The 18,809-nt window shown below is 51.8% G+C and overlaps 1 protein-coding gene across 4 annotated transcripts in view; it reads left to right on the top strand.

The window, feature by feature from the left end:
* Window positions 1-4,394, top strand: part of ARHGEF10L (Rho guanine nucleotide exchange factor 10 like) — a 42,563-nt gene extending 38,169 nt beyond the window's left edge. For all 4 annotated transcript variants that reach the window (XM_077190157.1, XM_077190156.1, XM_077190158.1 and 1 more), the window contains 4 exons: window positions 19-161; window positions 890-1,064; window positions 2,270-2,392; window positions 3,435-4,394. In XM_077190157.1, the coding sequence (XP_077046272.1) occupies window positions 19-161; window positions 890-1,064; window positions 2,270-2,392; window positions 3,435-3,925 (932 nt within the window). In that variant the 3' untranslated portion in view covers window positions 3,926-4,394. The remainder of the gene's footprint in view (window positions 1-18; window positions 162-889; window positions 1,065-2,269; window positions 2,393-3,434) is intronic.
* Window positions 4,395-18,809: the final 14,415 nt, after the last annotated feature.

The following is an 18,809-nucleotide window of genomic DNA, read 5'->3' as shown; positions in this document are numbered from 1 at the left end:
CGCTGATCCCATTCCCAGAGGGTTTATGGGACGCGGGCTCGGTGCGGACGCTCCGGGTGGGGCCGGGCCCCGTGCGGGCGCTGCTGGTGCTGGAGGAGTCGCTCTGGGCCAGCTCCCAGAACCTCGTCAGCGTCCTGGGGACACCCGAGCTGCAGAGCCAGGTACGGGAACAGCGGGAACGGGAGCGGGAACGGGGATAGGGGTGGGAGCAGGAACAGCAGGAATGGGAGCGGGAACAGTGGGAACGGGATCGGGAATGGGAATGGAAACAGGAATGGGAATGAGAACAGGAAGAGGAAGAGGAAGAAGAGTGGGAATGGGAATGGAAACAGGAATGGGAACGGGTACAGGAATGGGATTGGGAATGGGAGTGGGAATGGGAATGGGATCAGGAATAGGTATGGGAATGGGAACAGGAAGAGGAAGAAGAATGGGAGTGGGAAGGGGAATGGGAGTGGGAACAGGAATGGGATCAGCAATGGTTATGGGAATGGGACCAGGAAGAAGAATGGGAGTGGGAATGGGAACAGGAACAGGAATGGGAAGGGAAACAGGAGTGGGAAGAGGAATGGGAAAATGCCCTGGAAGGAACTTGGAGTGGGGCTGGATTCTGGCGGGGAGGGCTGGGAGCTGAATTCCCGGTGGAGCTCTGTGCTCCCAGAGCAGGAATTCTGGGAATTCTGGGAATTCTGGGAATATTGGTAATCCCGGGAATGTTGGGAATCCCCCAGCACCATTTTAAGGCACACCCCAACCCCGTGGCGGCCGTCACGCTGGTGATGGGGTCTGGATGGCCTCCATCCGCCTGTTCCTGGGGATTGTGGGAATGCTGGGAATGCTGGGAGTTCTGGGAATGTCGGTAACCCCGGGAATGTTGGTAATCCCCCAGCACTGTTTCGAGGCGCACCCCGACCCCGCGGCCGCGGTGACGCTGATGGTGCGGGCGGGCAGCGGGGTCTGGATGGCCTTTGCCGAGGGCTCCTCCATCCGCCTGTTCCACACCGAGACCCAGGAGCACCTGCAGGAGATCAACGTGGCCACCAGGACCACCCTGCTGCTGCCCGGTGAGCAATTAACCATTGATTAGGGTCGGTAATTAATGATCCAGGGGGAATCAGGGAATGGGGCACCCTGCTGCTGCCTGGTGAGCAATTAACCATTGATTAGGGTTGGTAATTAATGATCCAGGGGGAATCAGGGAATGGGGCCACCCTGCTGCTGCCCAGTGAGCAATTCACCATTGATTACGGTCGGTAATTAATGGATCCATGGGGAATCAGGGAATGGGACCACCCTGCTGCCCAGTGAGAGCCAAATTGGCGCTAATGAGGGGTGGGAATTAATTTATGAATCCATAGGGAATTAGGGAATGGGACCTTCCTGCTGCCCAGTGGGATCCTAATTCACAGCTAATGAGGGGGATTAATTAAAGGATCCAAGGGGAATCAAGGAATGGGGCACCCCAGGAGGTCCCATCAGGATCCACAGCTTTCCCAAGGAACAGGGCAGGGATGGAGCTGGGCAGGAATTGTGTCCCATGATCCCAGCCCTGGACCTGACTTTGTCCCATGATCTTGTCCCTGGATCCCAAATTTGTTCCATGATCCCATCCACGTCCCCCATCCCTGTCCCACTCCAGGTTATCCAGCCTTATTCCCACTCTCTCTCTGGGTTATCCCAGCCTCATTCCCACTCCACAGCTCCATAATCCCTTCATTAGTTCCGAGCACCAGACTTGTGTAATTCCTTAGTTTTTCCCCTTTTCCCTCTTTTTTTGGGCATGTCCTGATATCCCGATCTCCTGATATCCTTCCCATCCCTGCATTCCTGGGCAGGAATGTTGGGATTAGATCCACTTGAACTCCTGCTCCCAAACCCTTTGGAATGTGGCAGCTCCTCCCTGAGCCACAGCAGTGTGGATTTATCGATTTCTCCGGATCAATCACTTTCCTTGGACTCATCTTTCCGTGGATTTCTCTCTTTCCCTGAGATAACCTTTCCCTGGATTTACCTCTTTCCCTGGATCTATTGCTTTCCCAACTCCCGCTGACTCCTTCCCATAAAATCCCCATTTCCTGCTGGAGTCTCGCTTTTCTCCCACTTCTTCTTTTCCCTCTCTTAATTCCTTTCCATTCCCAGCGCTCCCCTCTGGGCGCGGATCTGCCGGGATCTTCCCGAGGCCGATCCCTACAGAAACCCCGTGGCCGGCCGGGAGTTGGGCCGTGGGGTTTTCCCTGATCCCGGCTTTTCCCGGCTTTTCCCGCTGCAGGGCAGAAGCTCGTGCGCGTCACCAGCCTCCTGCTGTGCCAGGGCTCGCTCTGGGTGGGCACGGATCTGGGAATCATCGTCCTGCTGCCCGTGCCGCGCCTGGAGGGCATCCCCAAAATCACCGGTGAGCTTCCCGGGAAGGCGGCGACATTCCTGGAGAAACAGCACCAGTGCCGGAGAAATGGCGCTGTTCCCAAAAAACAGTGCCCGTTCCCAAAAACCAGCGGCGTTCCCAAAAAACGGCACCATTCCCAAAAAATGGCCTTGTTCTCAAAAAACAGTGCCTATTCCCAAAAAGCAGTGCCGTTCCTAAAAACCAGCATTGTTCCAAAAACTGGCGTTGTTCCCAAAAAATGGTGGCATTCCCAAAAACCAGCACCATTCCCAAAAAACAGCGTTGTTCCCAAAAAATGGCTTTGTTAGCAAAAAACAGCACCCATTCCCAAAAAACAGTGCCATTCCCAGCCTTATCCCAGCCCATTTCCAGCTTGTTCCCAGTTTGTTCCCATCCCAATCCCATTGTTTCCATTCCCAGCCCATTCCCAGCTCATTCCCATCTTATTCCCAGCTCATTCCCATCCAAATTCCACTGTTCCTATTCCCAGCCTATTCCTGGGCTCATTCCCACCCTGATTCCTCTGTTTTCTGTTCCTGGCCCATTCCCAGTCTCATTCCCATCCCAATCTCGCTGTTCCTATTCCCAGCCCATTCCTAGGCTGTTTCTGTTTCCATCCTGCTCTTTCCATTCCCATTCCCTGTCTCATTCCCATCCCAATCCCACTGTTTCTGTTCCCAGCCCATTCCTGGCCCATTCCCAGCCCATTCCCATCCTAATCCCGCTGTTTCTGTTCCCAGTCCATTTCAGGCCCATTCCCAGCCCATTCCCAGACTCATTCCCATCCCAATCCTGCTGTTTCTGTTCCCATCCTGCTCTTTCCATTCCCGTTCCCATCCCGATCCCGCTGTTTCTCTTCCCATCCCACTGTTTCTGTTCCCAGCCCATTTCTGGCCCATTCCCAGACTCATTCCCATCCCAATCCCGCTGTTTCTGTTCTCATCCCGCTGTTTCTGTTCCCAGTCCATTTCAGGCCCATTCCCAGCCACTCACTCCCATCCCGATCCCGCTGTTTCAGTTCCCGTTCCGAGCCGATCCCGCTGTTTTCCAGGGAAGGGGATGGTGTCCCTGAACGGCCACGCCGGCCCCGTGCAGTTCCTGGCGCTGGCTCTGAGCACTTTGGCCCCCGACGCCCTCCGGGCCGAGCAGGACGAGCCCGACGAGGCCGAGGAGGAGAAATCCCCGGATCCGGAGGGGCTCCAGCCGCGGGAAATGCGGAAAAAAGGGATTTTGTTACAATACCGGCTCCGCTCCACGGCGCACCTGCCCGGCCAGCTGCTCTCCGTGCGGGAAGCGGCACCGGGAACGCCGGGAACGCCGGGACACGCCGAGGAGGACGGATCCATCTACGAGCTGGCCGACGATCCCGACGTGTGGGTGCGCAGCCGGCCCTGCTCCCGGGATTCTTCCCGCAAGGAAATCTCCTCCGTGGCCATCGTCTCCGGAGGCCGCGGGTACCGGGATTTCCGGGCGGAATCCGCGCGCCGCTCCGGAGCTGCCGACAGCTCCCTGCTCATCTGGCAGCTCCCGCTGGCGCTCTGAGCCCGCCCGGAATTCCCCAATTTCCTACCTCAGGAGTCCCCCGAATTCCCGGGAGCGGTGCCGCCCTGGGCGCTTGGGCCGCTGCGAGGAAAAACAAAAACTGGGAAAAACGCGGGATTCTCCACCAGATCCAGCGGATCTGGAGTTGGGAGCGGCGGGGTTTTCCTGGTTTCCCTGCGTGTGTGTGTGTGTGTGTGTGGGTAATCCCTAGAGATAGAAATCCCTGGATTATAAATAGGATGTAAATTATTACCTGTAAAAAGAAGGAATCTGTATATATTGGGAATGCCGGGAAGAGCAGGAGCAGCTCCCGAAAAAGCGGCTCCGGCTGCAATATCCACTTCTGTTCCCGACTGGGAATTTGAGGATCTTCCGTACTGAAATCCCCTGGATTTGGGAGCCGAGCCCGCTCGGCTTCCCAAGGAAAGGAAAACAGGGGGAGCGTGGAAATAAATCCCATAGGAATGGCCGTGGTTTCCTTGGTTTGTGGCTTCGGGGCTTTTCTGGGATTTGGGAGCAGCATTCCAAGGGTTCTGCTTCCCTGGGAATGCTCCAGGATGGGGCTTGGAGCAGCCTGGGAATGCAGGTTTCCAGTGAAATGGGATGAGCTTCCGGATGATTCCAAACCATCCTGGAATTCTGGAATTCTGATGCACCCTCCTGGAGCTGCACATCCTAAAAATCAGGTAAAAGCCCCCAAAATTTCCTCTTTTCCCACTAGGAATGGGGTGGGATGGAGGGAAAACCTATCCCTCATTCCTCTACTTCAGCCCTCTCCATCGGTACCGGAAAAATCCCAGCCCAGGGAGTCGGGAACTCATCCTGGGACTGCATCCATTCCTGCCTGTAACAGGAATTCCATGGGGAGCATCCCAGTGATGGGATGGATATTCCTGAGCCCTGGAATGGGAGCTGCTGATGGATATTCCATCCTCATCCCAACCCTCTCGGGGATATTCCATCCAACCTCATCCCAACCTTCTCAGGGATATTTCCTCCTCATCCCAACCCTCTCGGGGATATTCCCTCCTCATCCCAACCCCCTCAGGGATATTCCCCTCTCCTTGTCCCAACCCTTGCTGCATCCTTGGAATCCACAGAGCAGCCTCAGTTCCCGTGTGGCCGATCCAGCTCCAGGGGCTGAAACGATCCCAAAGAAAAGGGGATTTGCTGCTCACACTCCCTCTGAGCCGGGCACCGAGCCGGATTGTCCGAGGCCAGCGCTGCTTTTCCCACATTTCCCATTCCAGGTGGGAATTGGGGTCAGGGGGTTGGTTCCAGGGCAGGCCCCGCTCCTGCCTGCCCCGGGGCTCCCGCATTCGACACCGGCTGCGCCGCCCGCCTCGGGGACATCAGGTGGCATCGAGTGACACTCAGAGGCTTTCGATGCCTCACCCCGGCACGGCTCAGCTGCTCCGGGCGCCGGAGAGCTGGGAATGCTCCGGATCCAGGGATTTCATGGTCTGATTCCTGCGCACAAACACCGCAGCGGCCCCGGCTAAAAATAATCAACGTTGGCTGCATTCGGGGCTGATTGACGAGCTCTGCAGGCGGCAGCGGCTCCTGGGAATTCCATGGGATGAGAGCTTGGAAATGGCACTCGTGAGGGCTCATCCCCTCTGGAAAAACTTCCCAGGATTTCAGTGTGGGTAGATAGAGAGGAGAGCAAATTCTAGGGGAGAAATCCAGGAATATTTCACCCCTAAGGTGGGCAGAGCTTCTAGGTGTTCCATGCAAGGAGTAATTCCATACTTCCCACGCACGGAGAGGTTGGAGTGTCCATGACTTGTGTGGGCTCATCCCCTTTGGAAAACCTTCCCCGGATTTCCAGTGTGGGTTTACAGGAAGCAAAGCCAATTTGAGAGGAGAAATCCAGAAATATTTCACCCCCAAAGTGGGCAGAGCTTCCCTGCCTTCCATGCAAGGAGGGGCTGGAATCTGCGACTCGTGGGGGCTCATCCATTTGGAAAACCTTCCCTGGATTTCCAGTATGGGTAAATAGGGAGCAGAGGCAACTTCAGGGGAGAAATCTGGGAATATTTCACCCCCAGAATGGGCTATGGAAGAACTTGTGTAGCTTCCATGCAAGGAGAGGTTGGAAACCAGAGTGTCTGAGGCTTGTGGGGGCTCATCCCATTTGGAAAACATTCCCAGGATTTCCAGTATGGGTTCCTAGGGAGCAGAGGCAATTTCAGGGGAGAAATCCAGGAGTATTTTGCCCTCAGGTGAGTTTTTCCCCTTCCTTGAGCAGGATTTGCCCTTCCCAAGTTTTCCAGTCCCTGCTGAGGAGGTCCCTGTCCCACTCATCCCAACTCACCCCAGCTCTCCGTGCTCTCCTGGGATGCAGAGGAAATTCCAAGGGTTTTCCTCCTGGCTGCTCTTCCCAAGGAAGCACTTCCATGTGAACGCCTCTCTGGCTCCATCTGTGTGCTGGTGGGAACTGGGGATGGAAAAGATGGACATGGAACATTCCAGGTGTGGTGGGAACTGGGGATGGAAAAGATGGACATGGAATGCTCCGGGTTTTGTTCCTGGGATCTGGAGCTGCTGGGAAGAGTTTTCCAAGTTTCCGGATCCGAGGCAGCTGCCTCAATCAGGGATCATTGTTCCCTGCTCTTCCTGGGAATTGGGCTCTGCCAGCAAAGGGTGCCAAGGGGAGAAGCTGAGGGAGCTGGGAACGTTCCAGATCCTGCTCCAGCTCTGGAATCCAACCTCATCTCCTGGGCTCGCTGGAAAAGCCTTTCCTGCCCCGAAATTTCTCTCCTGAAGGATCTTTTGGATGTGGAGCAGCTCCGCGGGGCAGGATGCGGATCCTTGGGTGGGAGACACACGGACATTCCGCATTCCATTGGACATCCCACATTCTATTGGACATCTCTAATTCCATTGGCTATCCCACATTCCATTGGACATCCCACATTCCATTGGCAATCCCACATTCCATTGGCTATCCCACATTCCATCCCACTCCTGCCCGCTGGCTTGGGCTTTGCAGGGAATTCAACGGAGCTGCTGCTGCTGAGGCCTTTTTTGGGTTATTTTTGTCTCATTCCTTAAGGAAAAGGGAGATGGATTAATCATTCCTGGATTTTCCTGCTCCAGGCTGGAGTCCTCTTGTCTTTATTTCCCTGTCACTCCCGTCTCCCCCAAAACCAGCTTAGAGCTGGTGCCTGTCCAAGCTTAAACTCCCCCAGAGGCTTATCCCGGCCGGATTCCTGGTTTTTGACAACCCTCTCAGCGCTCTGCGGCTCCCTCTTCCCAAGATAATGGGATTAATTACAGCCGGATTTGTGTTCCCTGCGCTGGGTTTGAAGGAACCACTTGGAAACGCTGACGGCTTCGCCTTCCCCCTCCTTCTCCCGCTGGATTTGGGCTCTGGAATCTCCTCCCTTGGAGCTGGTGAGCGACCAGGAGGCTGGGAGATGATGGGGAAGCAGCAAGGCCAGGAGCTGCGGGATTCCAGGAATTTTGGGAAGCTGGGCTGAGGAAACAGTGATGGCGGCGCTGGAAGGGGATGTTGGAATGGTGGATGTTGGAATGATGGCCATGTTGGAATGGTGGATGTTGGAATGGTGGCCATGTTGGAATGGTGGCCATGGTGGAATGGCAGATGTTGGAATGATGAATGTTGGAATGGTGGATGTTGGGATGATGGGTATTGGAATGGTGGCCATGTTGGAATGATGGACACAGTGAAAGGGGATGTTGGAGCCATGGGTGTTGGAATGATGGCCATGTTGGAATGATGACCATGTTGAAAGGGGATGTTGGAGCCATGGGTGTTGGAATGATGGCCATGGTGGAATGATGGATGTTGGAATGATGGCCACTCTGGAAGGGGATGTTGGAATGGTGGCCATGTTGGAATGGTGGATGTTGGGATGATGAATATTGGAATGGTGGCCATGTTGGGAATGGTGGATGTTGGAATGGTGGCCATGCTAGAATAGTGGCCATGTTGGAATGATGGCTATGTTGGAATGATGGCCATGTTGGAATGATGGGTGTTGGAATGACGGATGTTGGAATGATGACCATGTTAGAATGATGGACACAGTGAAATGGGATGTTGGAGCCATGGGTGTTGGAATGATGGCCATGGTGGAATGCTGGATGTTGGAATGATGAATGTTGGAATGGTGGATGTTTGGATGATGGGTATTGGAATGGTGGCCATGTTGGAATGATGGCCATGTTGAAAGGGGATGTTGGAGCCATGGGTGTTGGAATGATGGCCATGGTGGAATGATGGATGTTGGAATGATGGCCACTCTGGAAGGGGATGTTGGAATGGTGGCCATGTTGGAATGGTGGCCATGTTGGAATGGTGGCCATGTTGGAATGATGGGTGTTGGAATGACAGATGTTGGAATGGTGGTCATGTTGGAATGATGGACACAGTGGAATGGGATGTTGGAGCCATGGGTGTTGGAACGATGGCCATGGTGGAATGACGGATATTGGAATGATGGTCACTCTGGAAGGGGATGTTGGAATTACAGCCATGGTGGAAGGAGATGTTGGAATCATGGCCGTGCCACTGGCCAAAGCCAACCAAGAATGATGGTGGCCCCATGGCAAACCCATAGTGATGCTGATCCCAAGTATCCCACTGGGATAAGGAGCCACGTGCTGCAACAAACCCTCATCCCAATCCTTGGGAATGCTGGATCCGTGACCAGACCCCAGCCCAGCATTGTGTTTGACCCCATGGCAAACCCACAGTGGGGGAAACCCCCAATGATGTCAATCCCAACCGCCCCATTGGGATCCAAACCCTCATCCCAGCCCTAGGGAATGCTGGATCCGTGACCAGACCCCAGCCCATCATTGTGTTTGACCCCATGGCAAACCCACAGTGGAGGAAACCCCCAACGATGTCGATCCCAACCGCCCCATTGGGATCCAAACCCTCATCCCAGCCCTAGGGAATGCTGGATCCGTGACCAGACCCCAGCCCATCATTGTGTTTGACCCCATGGCAAACCCACAGTGGAGGAAACCCCCAATGATGTCGATCCCAACCGCCCCATTGGGATGCGGGGCCGTGCGCTGCACCAGCCCCTCCTCCCAACCCTTGGGAATGTTGGACCACGGGGACCCTCAGCCCCCCGAGCCCTGGGGGTGGGACAAACCCATCCCCAGGACACCCTGGGCCTCCGGGATGTCCGAGCCCCCCGTCACCCCCACCCCTGAGCGTTAATTGTATGCTAATTACCTCCTCATTAAGGCTCCAGGCCAGGCTCTTTCCCAGCTCCACCACGGATTTGGGCAGCTGGGAGGAGGTCGGGAGGTCCATCCCTAATTCCAGGCCCGCGTGAGCGCCCCCCATTAGCGTAATTAGCCGTGCTAACGAGGAGCTGTGATGTTTTATGCATGGTGCCTAATTTTACTCCGGCAAGCTCCCGCTAAATTTAACTCCATTAATCATTGATTCCCGAGGGGCCGGATCCCTGATTAGCGTCACATGGATTAGGGCAGGAAAGGGATTTAAAATAAACCCCCCTCGCCCTTCTCCTGCGGGAGACGGAGCCACCGGTCCTTGGATGAGTCTGGAATGTGGCTGGAAGGCGTCGCTCCTTTCCTGGGTTTCTTGGTGCTGTTTTCTGGGAAAAACCAGGGAAACAAAAGCATTGTGGGATCATTTCCCTCTCCCCATTCCCAATCCCAGTTTTCTTGGCTGTGTTTACACAGCAGAGCCGTCAGCGTTTAATTTTTTTATTGCAGGCTCCAAGAGTTTGTGGAGCAATTCCCAGATTTCCTTGATGAATTCCCAAGGGTTGGGAGCCACTGGCTGGTCCTGCATCACTCAGCCCATCTGGATTCCAGTGGATCCATCAATCCCCACCACGGACACTGGAATTCCTCAAGGAGCTTGAGGACAAGGCTCGAGTCCCTTTGGTGTCCGGCTGCTCCCAGTGTCTTCCCACTCCCTAAGGGAAAAAAATCCCCCTCATTCTTTCAGAGTCACTGGATTTTAAGGGGTTTTCCCCCTTCCTTAACCCCATCCATGCAGTATTCCAAGGATTTGGACCATTCCCACCCCTCCTGTTCAGGGATGAGGATTTGGGAGCTGTCCATGAGTCTCTTCCAGCAGGTGGAGCCACCAAAATTCAGACATTTAGGTCTGAGCATCCATGTCCTGGGATGGGGGGAAAATTGGGATTGGGGAGTCAGAGCTTCCATTTCCTGGGATGGGGGGACACTGGGATTTAGGGGGACATTGGGATTTGGGGGAACATTGGGACCTGGGGGGGAGTCTGAGCATCAAAATCCCAGCCTGGGGTGGGGAGGATCCTGGGATCTGGGTTGTCAAAATATCCAGGTCCTGAATTGTGGGGACAGTGGATTTAGGGGGGATATTGGGACAAGGGGGTCTGAGCATCCTTGCCCTGGAATGGGGCGGAACATTGGGATTGAGGGATCTGAACATCCAGATCCTGGACTGGGGGGACATTGGGATTTGCAGGAACATTGGGATTTAGGGGAACACTGGATCAGGAGTCTCCAAGCATTGAAATCCCGGCCTGGGGTGGGGGGGGGGGAATTCTGGGATCTGGGTTGTCCAAACATCCAAGTCCTGGATTGTGGGGACAGTGGGATTTAGGGAGGACATTGGATCAGGGGGCTCCGAGCATCCCAGTCCTGGCCTGGGGGAATACTGGGACCTGGAGTTGTCCCAGTATCCAAGTCCTGGATTAAAGGACATCAGGGTTTGGGGGGGTCTGAGCATCCCAGGCCTGGATCAGGGGGACATCAGGACCTGGAATTGCCAAGTTTTCCTCCCCGGCCGGTGAAAAATGAAGGAGAAACGGGAAAACCAGAGCCAAGGCTGGGCTGGGATCGCGTCTTCCTGAGGCACAGATGGAGCAATTAGAGGACAAATCCTTCCTGGGGCTGATCCCACTCCAGGAACACAAACACTTCCATGGGGGGGTCCTTTCCTGGCTTTCTGAGGCTGCTGGAAATTCCGAGCCTGTAATTCCTTGATGAAATTGGGATATTCAGGTACTTGAGAAGGCTACGAGAACAGCGGAAAACATGGAAAAAGAGCATTTCCCACCGGCAAAATTCCCAGGGGCAGCGGGCTGGGAGCCAAAAATCCCAGGAAAAATGAATATCCAGGTGTGTCATTACCCAGCCCAGGTGGATTTGGGATTTGGGAAGCAGCAGGAGAATCTCAATCTGCCTCCCTTCCTCCTTTTCCATGTCCTCGGGTCACGGATTCCGGCCCTGGGGAGCAGAACCAATTTCCCAACGTTTCCAATTAAACGCTTCCCATCCGAGCCATTAATTAGGATGTTCCAGGGCACTTCCCAGGCACTTGGATTTCCCAAATATAATTATTAATATCCCATGAAACAATGAATTATCGCCCACAATTAAAATTAATTACGTTTCTCCAAGTTAATTAAATTATTCTTCGGATAGGGAGATGAGGGAATTCCAGCATCCAAAGGAGAGGCCTCATGGGGGACTTGGAGGAAGCAGGAGAAGGGAGGGGGCAGTGCTCCAAAATTCCAGGTTTTTCTTGGCTTCCCATATTCCCTGTCCCATTCCCTTGGGTGTGGATACAGTGGGGTTTTCCATGGGAAAAAATTAAAATCCCTGATATCTTCAATTCTCCAGGAAAAGGGATTTGAAATAAATGCTGATTTTTATGGAAAGTGGGAATTGTGTCTGGAGCGGAGGCCAAGGAACACTCAGGGAATGCTGAGTGGAGCATCAATCCATGGGAACACATTCCCAGCACTACAAACCCCCCAAATTCTGGCAATTCCCCCTTCCACGGCCCAGGCTTGGTTTTTCCACCAGGTTTCTAAACAGAGGGAATAATTCCAGAGGTTTGGAATTCCCTGTGGAAGGAGTGGCTTTTCTCCAGGCCCGGCAGCTCCTCCAGGTCCTGCCAGGTTCCAGGATCCAAAATCCACGATCCAGGATCCAAGATTCGAAATTCCAAGATCTAAAATCCAAGATCCAGGAGCCAAGATCCAGAATCCAGGATCCGGGATCGTTTGCCCTTCCTTGTTCTTGTCCATAAATCACCGCTATCCCCCGAAATTGCCTGGAAATAACTCGGGGTCATGGAGCTGCTCCGGGTAATTTTCCCGCATTTATCCGCCAGGAGGGATGGGATGGAATGGCTCGAGTGGGTTTTTATTCCCTTCTCCCTTTCTTAGCTGGATTAACCCTTCTGTGGAAGGAGAAAAAGAGGGAACGGTGAGATTTTCCACTCCGCGTTGTCCCCTCATTTGGGAACAGCTTCTGGGACTTTTCCCACACCTTTTCTGGGAAAATTTGGGAACCAGGACCTGACAGGGAAAGGGAGAAAAGGAAAAGCTGCAAATAATGGGAAAAAGGAATATGAGGAAATGATGGCAAAAAAGGAATTTCTCTTTTTTGAAGGCTCCAAGATGGAGCTAAAATCCCAATGGATTGGGATAAAGGAAGGAATTTTGGGATGTGTTGGGTACCTGGGGGGGGGTCTCCCCTCCCAAAAAATTTTGGTTTTATCCCCCTTTCCTTCCCCTCCCATTTCCCGCTGGATTTATTCCCATCCATATTTAAATCTCGATGTATAATTCAAATATTCCTGCCCTGGATTTCCTCATTCCAAGGACTTTCCTTCTCCAGGACTCCCTTGAGACCCTCCCTGGCTTTCCCCCATCCTCGATGCTCCTGTTCCTCATCCAAGGATAAAAAACCCCTCCCGCAGATTCCCAAAAGCCCCACAAAAGCTAAAAATTCCCCCTGAATCCCAGCCAGAGAAGCACTTAAACATCTCCACGGTGATTAATAAGGAATAAATGCCTGGATTTGGGATGGATCTGGGATTTTGGAGCCACGTTGGGAGGAGGGAAGGGCCGTGGGAGGAAATCCCACTCCTTGTTTTACACCGCCACCGATTTGTTCCCATTTTTCTCCCATTTGCACCCAGGAGTCAGAGCCAGTCTGGGAAAAAGGGGAAAAAATTCCCTCTGGATGTGTCCAGGAAAATCCAGGCTCTGCCGAGCCCCTTCCCTTAATTCCAGGAAAATATGGCAAGCTCTGCTCTGCAAAAGGCAGGAAAATGAGAGAAACCCATTTATCCCCTGGGAATTCTGTGTTTTCATGCTTCTCTTCATCCCAAGGGGTTTTTGGGATGCCAAAGTTTGCACCATTGGGAGATTTTTATAATCCAGAGGTTTTTAGGATGCTCATGTTTGGAGCTGCCCTCAAACCCTTTCAACCCAAACCTTTTCCAAAGAAAACAAAGGAGAAGAGTTTGGAAGCGGGAACTGGGGACGGGGAGTCAAGCTCGGCCTAGGCTGGGTTTAAGCCCAGCTTTGACCTCAGCAGGAGCTGCAAACCCTTCCCCAGGGAGACAAAAAAGAAGTTTTTTTTTTTCCTGCAGGAAGCAGCTGCTTTGGGCAGTTTCCATTTAAATTTTCAAGTTTTTCCTTAAATTCTGCAGCTTTTAGGGTTAGGGTTAGGGGTTAATTCCATTACTTCTGGAATTTCCCTTTATTTTTTTTTTCTGATTTCTCCCCCCTTTTTCCTTATTTTTTTTTTCACATTTTCTCATTATTTATGGATTTTCCCTTTATTTTTTCCCATTCCCCCCCCTTTCTCCCTGTTTTTTAAAATTTCCCCATTATTTTTGGTATTTCCCCTTATTTTCCCAATTCCCCTCCTTTTTCCCCCTCATTTTTAATTATTTCCAACCATTTTTGAATTTCCCTTTATATCTTTCCAATTATTCTCCCTTTTTTTTAAAAAAAATTCCCCATTATTTAAGGAATTCCCCCTTTTTTCCCTTCCCTAATTCCCCCCCACCCTGCCCCCTTTTTATTCCTTTTTTTTTTGAAAATTTCCCCGTTATTTTTGGAATTTCCCTTTTTTTATTCCCAGATTCCCTCTTTTTTGAGATTTCCTGGCTGGGATGGGATTTGTGCCATCCCAGTGTCCCAAACTGGGATTGGGATGGGATTTGTGGTATCCCAGGCTGGGATTGGGATGGGATTTGTGGTATCCCAGGCTGGGATTGGGATGGGATTTGTGGTATCCCTGTTTTCCAGGCTGGGATTGGGATGGGATTTGTGGTATCCCTGTTTTCCAGGCTGGGATTGGGATGGGATTTGTGGTATCCCTGTTTCCCAGGCTGGGATTTGTATGGGATTTGTGGTGTCCCTGTTTTCCAGGCTGGGATTGGGATGGGATTTGTGGTATCCCTGTTTCCCAGGCTGGGATTTGTATGGGATTTGTGGTGTCCCTGTTTTCCAGGCTGGGATTGGGATGGGATTTGTGGTATCCCTGTTTTCCAGGCTGGGATTGGGATGGGATTTGTGGTATCCCTGTTTTCCAGGGTGGGATTTGTATGGGATTTGGGGTATCCCTGTTTTCCAGGCTGGGATTGGGATGGGATTTGTGGTATCCCAGGCTGGGATTGGGATGGGATTTGTGGTATCCCTGTTTCCCAGGCTGGGATTGGGATGGGTTTTCTGCCCTCCTCGTCCTCCACACTGGGATTTTGTCCTCTCCTTGAGCTGTTCCATAAATCCCAGCTGGCCCTGGAGCTTTTCCAAGCCTCTGGAATGGGGGACGCCTCCCTGAGGGCACCTTTGACGTCCCAGCCTCCTTTTTTGGGGTCGCCCCGGTGCCAGCAGCGTCCTGGATTTTGGGATCTGCTCCATTTCCTCCGTCCTCTGGCCAGGGAAGGACTTTAATTAGCAGGGCCTGGAATTAGGGCATTAATTTGGGAAGCAGGAATTGCTCTGTGTCCCTTGTGCCGCATTGCACCAACAACGGCTGCAAAACACCCGGAATTTGGGAATTCTGGGGGGAAAACCCCCAAAATCTGCCCTTTTTTCCTTCATTTTTTTCCCACTGTGGTGGAAACCCCAAAGGTGGGGGAGGCCCGGCCGAGCTTTTCCTAAGGAAAGGGAACAAAAATTCTGTGGAATCTGGCACTGATTGAAATTCCAGCTTGGATGGAGCAGGAAAGGAGGAAAATGTCACAGTCCTGGCACGTTTGGGAACATTTTAGGATTGGGAATTTGGAATTGCTCCCTGCTGGAGCCACCAAGCTTGGAAAAGGCCTCCAAAACCATCAAGTTTGGGAAAAGATGGGAATTTCTGTAGTGCTGGAGCCCCTCTGTGGGGTTATCCTGGGGGTTTGCAGAGGAAATAAAGAGTTTTGTAAAGGAGAAAGGAATTTTGGAAAGGAATAAGGAAAATTGCAGAGGGAAAAAGGAATTTTAGTGGAGGGAATATGGAATTTTTACTAAGGGAATAAGGAATTTTTGCTGAGGGAATACAGAATTTTATGGAGGGAATAAGGAATTTTGCAAAGGGAAAAGGAGTTTTGGAAAGGAAAAAGGAAATTTGCAGAGGGAAAGGAATTTTTGTGGAGGGAATAAGGAATTCTGGACCCCTTCCATGGGGTTTTCCTGGGGGTTTGCAGAGGGAATAATGGATTTTGTAGAGTAAATAGGGAATTCTGCAGCGGGAATAAATAATTTTGTAAAGGAAAAAAGGAATTTTGCACGAGGAATGGGGAATAAGGCTCGGGTGGGGCTGAGAAAGGAGGAAAACGCTGCATTCCCGGCACGTTTGGGAACCTTTTAGGGGCAGAACATTCCAGGGAATCGATGGAGTTGTTCCATTTGGAACCGGGACTAAAAGCCCAATTCCAGCTTTTAATGGGCCGGGAGGAAAATGGGAAGTGACATAAATGGGATGAGCTGGGAGCCGTAATGGGATGAACTCGGAGTGGAAAAGCTCCTGTGAAAAGGGAGGGAAGAGCAATTAATGGGATCATTTGAGGGATTTGGGAGCTGGATAATGGAGGCCTTACGGCTCCCTTGGGATTGGAGGGAAATCCAGCTCGTTTTTCCCAAAAAAACGACGGAGTTGGTGCAGGGAACAGCAGGAGGAACTGGGAAAGCTGGGATTGGATCCACCTGAACTCCAGGTCTTGGCATAGGGGGGATATTTTTGGGATAAATCCCTGGTTTTGGAAGGAAAATCATAATTTTTGGCATTGTCCTTCCCTGCTTTCCTATTCCAGCCTAGTTTTGGAATATTTTGGGATAAATCCCCGTTTTTTTGAAAGGCAACCACAATTTCTGACATTGTTCTTCACTGCCCTCCAATTCCAGCCTGGTTTTTGGGATATTTTGGGATAAATTCCCGTTTTTTGAAGGATAATCATCAGTTTTGGCATTGTCCTTTCCCTGGCATTCCAGAGTGTCCCAGCTTGGCCTTGTCTCCAATTTTCCAATGCCAGCAGGGAATGGGATGAGGATCCTTGAGCTTCCCACTTCCAAGACTGAATTTTGCCTCCCCAAATCCTGTCTCTGCAGGGAAATCGTGGATTCTCCAGGATGGATGGAATTTTGTTACTTTGGGAATCCTCCTCCCCCTTGTTCCCGGAGCATTTTCCCACTCAGTCCACAAACCCACACCCCAGAACAGAATTTTTTTCCATATTTTTCCTCATTTCCTATTCTTCCACCAACCCCTGGGAGATGCTGGGAAAAGACGCCGGAATCACTTCCAGCCCCGTTCCCATCCCATTTATCCCCCCTGTGCTTTTCCCTCCTCCATCCTCCTGGATTTCCCGGGAATGTCGTGTTCCCTTCTGGCTGCTGGATCAGCGCAGGGAAATTTAGATCCAGGTGGAGCCAATTTCTGTCCAGAAATTCCCAATTTTCCTTGACTTGGAGCATCCCTTGCTCCATCCTCTCTCACAATCCTCTCTTATTTTCCATCTATTTTCCCCCCTCTCTCCCTCATGGAATTGCTCATTCCAGGTGTTTCCAGGCGCTGGCAGGGAATAAACACAGGGATTGGGAGTTGTTCCATTAAATTAAGTTTCTGTTCCATTATCAGCAGGAAAAGTGCGGCCAAGGAGCCTTGGGAATAGGGAAACATCCTTATCTGCAATTCCACATGTGCCAGGCACTGGGAATCGGGAATTATTGGGAACTGGGAATTGCTCCCTACTGGAGCCACCAAGCTTGGAAAAGGCCTCCAAAACCATCAAGTTTGGGAAAAGATGGGAACATTTTTAGTGCCGGACCCCCTCCAGGGTGTTATCCTAGGGGTTTGCAGAGGGAATAAGGAATTTTGTAAAGGAAAAAAAAATTTTGCACAAGGAATAGGGAATTTTGCAGAAGGAATAAAGAATTTTACAAGGGAAAAAGAAATTTTTGTGGAGGGCAAAATGAATTTTATGCAGGGAATATGGAATTTTTGCTGAGGGAATAAAGAATTTCATGGAGGGAATAACGAATTTTGCAAGGGGAAAAAGGAATTTTGGGGAGGGAATAAGGAAATTTGCAAAGGGAAAAAGGAATTTTTGTTGAGGGAATAAGGAAATTTGCAAAGGGAAAAGGAATTTTGGAAAGGGGTAAGGAATTTTGCAGAGGGAATAATGAATTCATGGGATGGAGCAGTTGGCCCCCAGTGCTGGACACCACTCCTTGGGCCTCTGTCCATGTGGATGGAAAAATCAGGATCCAGAGCTCTGGAAGTGGGATTTGACCCCAGGGAATGAGCCCCAAAACTTTTGGATTTGATGCTCGGAGTGAGGAGGAATATTTTGGTTTTAACCTTAAAAATCCCTTTCCAGAGCTGGAGCAGATCCCTGAGCATGGATCAGCGGCTCCTGGTGGATTCCCACTGGGAATGACCTTGGAATGGCCTTGTTTGGGATGCTTCAGGTCCCAGAAATGATGAGTTCATCCCCCAGCTCGTGTTTATCCCAAAAAAGCTCCGGAGCGTGAATTCCATGTTCAGCCCTTGGAAAAGCTCCGGGATGACCTTGGGTGTCTCCCTCTCCCGCTCAGCCTCGGATTTTGTTTATGGGAAGGGAAAAAAGGGAAAAATAATTTGGAAATAAACCAACAAATGAGGTTGAAGCATCAGGAGGAGCCAATTATCCCGTGGGATGCTCCTGGAATGTGATGCAGGCCCCATCCCAACCTGAGATCATCAATGACACTTCCTGGACAACATCCTGGGAATTTTCCTGGCTGGGATGGGTTCTGTTCCATCTCCATCTCCCAAACTGGGATTGGGATGGGTTTAGTGTCATCCCAAACTGGGATTGGGATGGGTTTTGTTCCTTTCCTGTGTCCGAAACGGATTGGGATGGGTTTTGTGCCATTCCTGGTTGTATTTGCTGGGAAAACAGGAAAAATAAATTCCAGTGAGCTTGGGAAGCTGTTGAGTAGAAGTAAAGCCTAAATCGAGGCCGTTTTCCTCCTGTTCCAAGTGGGATTTTCATGGCTTTTCCTGGATGTAGAGTGTTTTGGGGAAAGGGAAGATTTGGGGTGAAATGTTGCATCCCTGGTTCAGGGCTGGGCCGCTTCTCCCTTTTTTTGGGATTTGTTGGGGGGGATTTGTTGCACATAATGCTCATAATCCTAAAAAAACCATGGGAATTTTCCTTATGGGAAGCAAAGGCTGGAGACAAGGACATGCTGAACCACAGCAACACCAAACCCCTGGTTCTTCTCTTAATTAATTAATTTATCAGCATCGAGCCTTCCCCACCTTTCCCCTTTCCCAACGGATCTGCCGCACCTCCCCACCCCGCTCATCCCATTCCCCCGGGATCTGCTCCCGCGCTGTCGCTTCCATGAATCCTTCCCACCCTTCGCGGGTGCCGCCGTGTCCCCGAGCCTTCCCCGGTTGATTTTAAGGCTCTGTGACAAGTCAGGGACTGGATCGGTGGCGTCGATCCCGGGATTGTGGCGGAGGAGCCGCCGCCAGAGCCGCGGAAGTCACAGCGCATTAAGGGCGTGAGGAGGCCCCGTGGTGGCACCGGGAGATGATCCCGGCCTGGAGATGATCCCCACAGATGATCCCAGCCGGGAGATGATCCCGACCCGCAGAT

The sequence above is a fragment of the Agelaius phoeniceus genome, chromosome 24, assembly GCF_051311805.1.
Source record: "Agelaius phoeniceus isolate bAgePho1 chromosome 24, bAgePho1.hap1, whole genome shotgun sequence".
Classification (NCBI taxonomy): domain Eukaryota; kingdom Metazoa; phylum Chordata; class Aves; order Passeriformes; family Icteridae; genus Agelaius; species Agelaius phoeniceus.
Note: the sequence above shows the minus strand (reverse complement) of the source record. Positions and strands in the feature narration are given on the sequence as shown.